The sequence below is a fragment of the Leguminivora glycinivorella genome, chromosome 22 (genome assembly GCF_023078275.1).
Source record: "Leguminivora glycinivorella isolate SPB_JAAS2020 chromosome 22, LegGlyc_1.1, whole genome shotgun sequence".
In the NCBI taxonomy this organism is placed as follows: domain Eukaryota; kingdom Metazoa; phylum Arthropoda; class Insecta; order Lepidoptera; family Tortricidae; genus Leguminivora; species Leguminivora glycinivorella.
Window position 1 is genome coordinate 6,293,693 of NC_062992.1, and position 6,627 is coordinate 6,300,319.

The window sequence follows — 6,627 nt, forward strand, 5'->3', positions numbered from 1 at the left end:
TGCACTTTTCCGACGACGGATGAAGCAGACGAATAAACCGTGCAATATGAAACGTTTAATTTGTTACTTAATGCAGTCAAAGTTGGAGTTTCCGCAAAACCCGGAAATTGTATTAAAACGGGAAACGACTGGACAGAGATGACAGTTACTCGTAATGAAACTGGAGCTGGAACGCTCGTACTTTCTGAGGCGGTATTACTATTACGTAATTTACGTAGGATAAGCTATAGAGATGGACAGGAGGCGTAAAAGCCTCATACTAAACTGAACTGTCATTCCATACATCAAAATAACAGCGCCTTCCTGACACTAGTCATATATATAACTGGTCAGGCTTAGTGATGGGCGGTGGAAACATTCCCGTTACCAGTAAGTTTCCATTTGGGAACATTACTAGTAAGTTCCCAATGTTACCAGTAACATTCCCAAAAGACGGTAACATACGAAATTGATGATGTATTGAATTAAAATTCGTTGTAAACGTTATTGTCTCAGTGCACCATGTTATGTATATCTAACTATACATATAACAATTGTCCTGACTGACTGACTGACCGACTGACTGATTCATCATCGCAGAGCCGAAACTGTCAAAGCTAGAACGTTGAAATATGCACACTGGGTTGCAATTAAAAAGTGTACTAAGAGATGTAGAAAGATTTTGAAAAATTCCACCTTTAAGAATGTTAAAAAGAGAAGACAATCTGTATGCCAAAATAAATATTTTAAGTTTATTATTATTCCGAATTCATACATAAATATCGGGAAATTAATCCACGCGAATGAAGTCTTGGGGAACAGCTAGTATACTACACGTGTAGATATACATCTTTCTCTTTCATACTCAACGTTTATTTTCTCTTTCGCTCAAGCCTCTTATCGCAATTGTTACCTGGCATGGATCCCTTGGCATGGGGTTAGTTTTATCTAAAACACGGCTTTGAGTGAACGTATTAATTGTGATAACAAGTGGAGTACAGAACTGAATATGTTACAATGAAGCCGAAAAGTCCAGTGTATAGTTATTTTACTGAAAATACTATAAACAATAAAAAAAGTTACACTTGTAACTTTTGCAGTGTTGTGTACAACTATAGAAATGCTACAAAGTTTGCGGTTCATATTATAAAATGTAAAAAGAGCCCCCAAGATGTAAAGGACAGTTTTAAGAAAAATGACAAAAACTCATCAACATTATGTGAAGCTCAAGTATTAAGCGACAGTGACCATAGCCGTGCCTATACATCACAAGATACAACAAATGTCAGACCAGCATTGATGGATAAAGACGAGCAGGTAAATATATTTTCAGCTTAATATAAATTGTATTGTAAAACTGACTTTGGTAGACGACTAAAAGAAGTTGATAATAATAATTGTATTATATAATTTAAATAAACAAAGTAGGTACCTACTAATTAATAAATAAGTTAAAAACACAACGTAGTATAAAAAAATACCCGACTGTTTCACTGTTTACCTATAATTGGGTATGACCTGTTTGAAAACGTGGTGATTATTTTTTCCGCGTGTACCTTTTTTAAGTAAACGTGATTCAATTCGTCATTTGAAGATATAACATAATAACAAAATAATATAATAGCAATTGTTATATCTTTTAAACTTATTGTTTCAGATGAATATACACAAAGCTGTTGCAAGAGCAATGTATGTAACTGGCACACCTTTCTCTCAATTCGAGCACCCGCTATGGAAAGAAGCTTTTCATATGATGAACCCTTTATACGGTATGCCTTCAAGAAAGAGATTGGCTACATCTCTATTAGATGAAGAATATTCAGACGTTCAAAGCGAAATAGTGAGCAAAATCAATCAAGCCAGTATTATTCACTTGGCTATTGATGGATGGTCTAACCTAAGAAAAGAATCCATCCTAAATGTGATTCTCTATGCTCCGAAACCATACTTCTACAAATTTATAGAAACAAAGGAACAAAGACATACGGCCGAATATCTGTGTGAAGAAGTCACAAATATAATCGAAGAGTTTCATCCGTCAAAGTTTGTTGCAGTTGTTACGGACAATGCGGCAAACATGGTCAGATTTGGGAAGCTCTTGCACGACAAATATGAACAAACTCTATGGACAGGATGTTTGGCTCATACCCTGCATTTGTTTGTTGGGGACTCATTAAAAGTCATGAAAATACGTCGCATTTTTGCATTTACAGTGAGAGTAATAAAAACAATTACACGATCACATATCCTTGGAGCTGAATTCCGAAGACTCGCGGAGGAAAAAAGCGTCAATTCGAGTCTTCAGTTACCAGTTAAAACCAGATGGGGCAGTTATTTAGCATGTCTTCAAAGCTTTATCAAATCAAAAATTGTTGTGCAAAATATGGTAATAAATGAATCTACAACATCACTAAGACAATACAAAAATAAAATTTTAAACGAAGACACATGGACAGAGCTCCGTAACCTTGAAAGGTTTTTAGACCCCATTGTCCAATGGATATACATTCTAGAAGGGGATTATTTTGCAGTACATCTAGTGTACAAGGCATTTAAAGAATTAGATGCATTGCTTAACAATTACCAAACAACAAATCTTCTTGAAAATAATTTAGCAGACCTCAAAGCGAAATTTGAAGAAAGAAAGGCAAATGCTCTGAAACCCATCCATTTTGCAGCGACAATACTAGACCCAAAGAATCAAGGATCACAATTAACAGATCAAGAAAACGTTGATGGATGCGAAATCATATTTAATCTTGGGAATGAATCAACTGATATTTTAATGGAATTATCGGACTACAAGACACACAAAAGCATCTGGGCAAAGGATTTTGTGTGGAAAATGGCAGCTACTACAGAGCCAGTCACATGGTGGGAAACATTATTCTCCAATACAGTGTTAGGTAAAACAGCTGTCAAAATACTAACCATGCCTGCCACCTCTGCAGCGGTAGAGCGGTCTTTCTCTACATTTTCAAATATTCATACGAAACGAAGGAATCGGTTGAAGACAAACAGAGCGGGAAAATTAACTTATATATCTCACAACTGGAAGTTATCTCATCAATCAGAATCACAAAAACCTTTTGATCGGAGTACAATTGTCAACGAGGATATGCATGATACGGATTCGTCCAACTCTGAAGATGAATTTTCGGACGTTGAAGATATGGAAGATGGCACCTCAGATTCAATTTCATCAAACAGTATTTTTTCTACAGATTGTACAGATTGAATTTGAATTGATTAAAATTTTTAACAAGAATGAATGTTAAAGATTTCATTGTTGGAGATTATAGTAAATTTTAATATATTATACCTGTTATGTGAATTTTTACTAGTTGATTTGTGTGCCTGAAGCTGAGTCTTTGTTGGATAACTTATTGCAAATAAGCTAATTGTATCTACTTAACTGATTTCATTTTTAAACTATATGGTCATGCTTAATATTTAAATTAAGATGATTTATATGTGAAACAACATTTAAATATACATACTAAAATTATACACAATGTTGATTGTTATATTTTTCAAATTAAAGTAAGCTAACTGCATGTACTTAATTTCATATAAAAATGATAATACATACTGATTTCATTTTAAAGTACTGACATACTTAATATTTAATTTATAATTATTTACACATATGTGAAACATCATTTAAACGTTACAAAAACTGTGATCATTATTATATACATAATGTTGATTGTTATATTTTCAAAATTAAAGTAAGCTTATTGCATGTACTTAATATAAACATTTATAATAAGTACTGATTTTATTTTAAAATATTGACGTACTTAATTTTTTATTTAAGGTTATTTATATGTGAAACAACATTCAAATATACGTAAAACTGTGATCATTATTATATTATACATAATGTTGATTGTTATATTTTCATAATTAAACTGATTTTTACACATATTTTCTTTTATTTTACATAATTATTGATCTTCGTTTCCAGATAAATAGTATTGATCCCAGTAACTTTGGAAAGTTTCCTGGTAATATTGGGAATGTTACCGGTAACATTGAGAATGTTACCAGTAACATTGGGAATTTACTCTCTTAGAGAATCCTGGACTGTTTTATTGTTGTAAAGAATAGCATTATTATTGAGTTAACTATTTGACACGAAAATAAATATACAATACTAATTATTTTTTGAAAGTTACTCAATGTTACCGCTCGGGGGTAACATTACTAGTAACATTACCGGGAATGTTCCCATTGTTAGTAAGTTACTGGTAACGACCCATCACTAGTCAGCAGGATTGCCAACCGGTTAAGGTATCTATCCGGGAAACGGAGAACGCTGATTCGAATCCAGCTCTGGACACGGATACTTGGAAACCTTGGTTATTTTGTCTTTGTATTTATGTTGGATTTCAGACTAGACTAGATAGAGCATATGTATTTACATACAGTATATGGCGACCGATATACATAAAAAAATAATATGAGAGAGACATCTGTTAGAGAGTGCCCTGCGGCATAAAGTCCAGACATTTTTATCAATAAATATATCAATGCAAGATATGAAATACTGAAAATACAGAACTGTTATTTTTAAAATAAAAATAGCTGTATACTAGAGCTGTCTCTTTTCAGGAACAGATTTAACCCGTCACTGGCGGAAATCGAGGTATCGTCATTGATACGGTTGGTTCCTGATATTCCGGTATGAATATCCGGAATGTCTATGCACTCTGGGTTTACTCTTAAAGCAAATAAATTAGAAAAAAGTTATTTTCTGAGTAATTGTCTGATTTAAGAATTCCTATATCGAAGTATGAAAGTGTACATAATACCAACTGTTCCTTCAAGGCCTATCTTAGCATAACAGCTACACAGTGGCAACCCCTCCGGGTTTTTTTCTGGTAGTAATGTCACAAGCAAATCAAGCGGCGAATGTAATATATGGATCCTGTTACATCAAACTCAAGTATTTATACCCCTTCCTAGCCCGAGTGATAGCTACGGGACACAAGGGACACGCAACAAATTGCTTCAGCTAGTTCGTAAATGGCGAGCCGCTTTACAAATTGCTGTAAAAAAGTCAGCTAGTTCGTAAATGGCAGGAGTGTGATGAACTCTTTATACAATGCAATACAAATCCACTTCATTTCACAACCTCAGAAATGTACATAGTAACACACATATTACAATAAATTTTATTACAGAGGTAAACAACAGGCGGCCTTATCGCTAAAGATTTATTAAATTGTCAGGTTGATTAATTTTCGGGCGGGCTGAAATATGTGGAAATAACTAAAGTTTCGTCATAGAGTGTATGACTTGTAAACCTTAATCAATTCAATTTCAATCAATCAAACGATTGCTCCAAAATATGTAACTGTTTCGACATTTCTTTTTATATATAGGTACTTAGATAGGTACTGTACAAAGTTAATAACTACCTACATTCAACAAGCCCTGTCAATTCAATCAAACTCTGCGTTAAAATACCTCCGGGGGAAACAAATAAAAAAAGTACAGATGAGCGTCAAACACATACCAAGTCTACGGTATCTACGCCGCACGCAGGCATTTAAAATAGGTGGCGGTAGGCGGCCCGACAGATAAAAAGGTAATCAAATAAGTTTCCAATTTTGGAACGAGACAGTAGACATTTAATATCGCTTCGTCTAGCAACGCCATATGTATCATGTACACAAGGCAGAGCGATAAAATTCACGTGCATCCGATATTTTGCAAATCTAACTTCAGCCAATTCTTTTGAAGATATAGGTTCGCTCACGTCTCACGTCTCATAGGTAATAGAAAATTGTAAGCATTTTAGAAGGTTCAATCTTCAGATAAGGAGTTACATTCGCATATATACCTACATACATACATACATACAATCACGCCTGTATCCCATAAAGGGCTAGGCAGAACACATGAAACCACTAAAGCTTCAATGCCACTCTTGGCAAATAAGGGGTTGAAAGAAAACGAAACTGTGACATTGCAGTGACAGGTTGCCAGTCTCTCGCCTACGCCACAACTTAACCCAGTAATAATAAAACGTCTCATATGTAATAGAAAATTGTAAGCATTTTAGAAGGTTCAATCTTCAGATAAGGAGTTACACTCGCATATATTACATACCAAATTCGTAGTAGTGATCAAATTGGGACAGTCCACAAATTATACTTAGGCAGTATTTGTGATTTGCATCGCCCGAATTTCGGCCGACAAGAACATTTAACACAATAAAACTTCATTAATCCTACTGGATCCAACAAAGGCTCCAAAATCGCAACCCTTTTTGCAAACAGACAAAAAAGCTAAACGTCCGAAAGTAGATTGGGTTTTGACAAAAGATTCAGCGGGATTTTTGCTTCCCCTCTCTTGTGTATCGTTTGAGGGTATCGTTCTGAGATTTTAGGATGTTTCAATGTCTGATGGTTTTACATCGGTAATCTTTTTAACGTTTACAATTATTAATGATGTTTCTATTTCTTGTGACATAGGATTTTAAGATGTTTTATGCGATATTAGGCAAACAAGTCACCTGATGTTAAATTAAGTATCACTGTCGCTCATGGACACTCGATACACTAGAAGGGTTGGCCTTTGTGCGCTCTTTTCTTGAAGATTTGAAGGTTGTATCGGTCTGGAAATCAAAGTCGTATC

The 6,627-nt window shown here is 34.5% G+C and overlaps 1 protein-coding gene across 1 annotated transcript; it reads left to right on the forward strand.

Annotated features, from left to right (window-relative positions):
* The first annotated feature begins 347 nt into the window (after positions 1-347).
* Positions 348-3,595, forward strand: LOC125237914. The gene is made up of 2 exons (XM_048145149.1): positions 348-1,296; positions 1,637-3,595. Exons 1-2 carry the CDS (start codon positions 997-999, stop codon positions 3,215-3,217), a joined length of 1,881 nt encoding a protein of 626 aa, XP_048001106.1. The 5' UTR covers positions 348-996; the 3' UTR covers positions 3,218-3,595.
* Positions 3,596-6,627: the final 3,032 nt, after the last annotated feature.

What these genes read in the sequence shown, in the direction of transcription:
- LOC125237914 (XM_048145149.1), top strand. Translation starts at nt 997, where the DNA reads ATGAAGCCGAAAAGTCCAGTGTATAGTTATTTTACTGAAAATACTATA. An exon ending in TGATGGATAAAGACGAGCAG is followed by an intron (nt 1,297 to 1,636) that starts GTAAATATATTT and finishes TTATTGTTTCAG; the next exon opens with ATGAATATACACAAAGCTGT.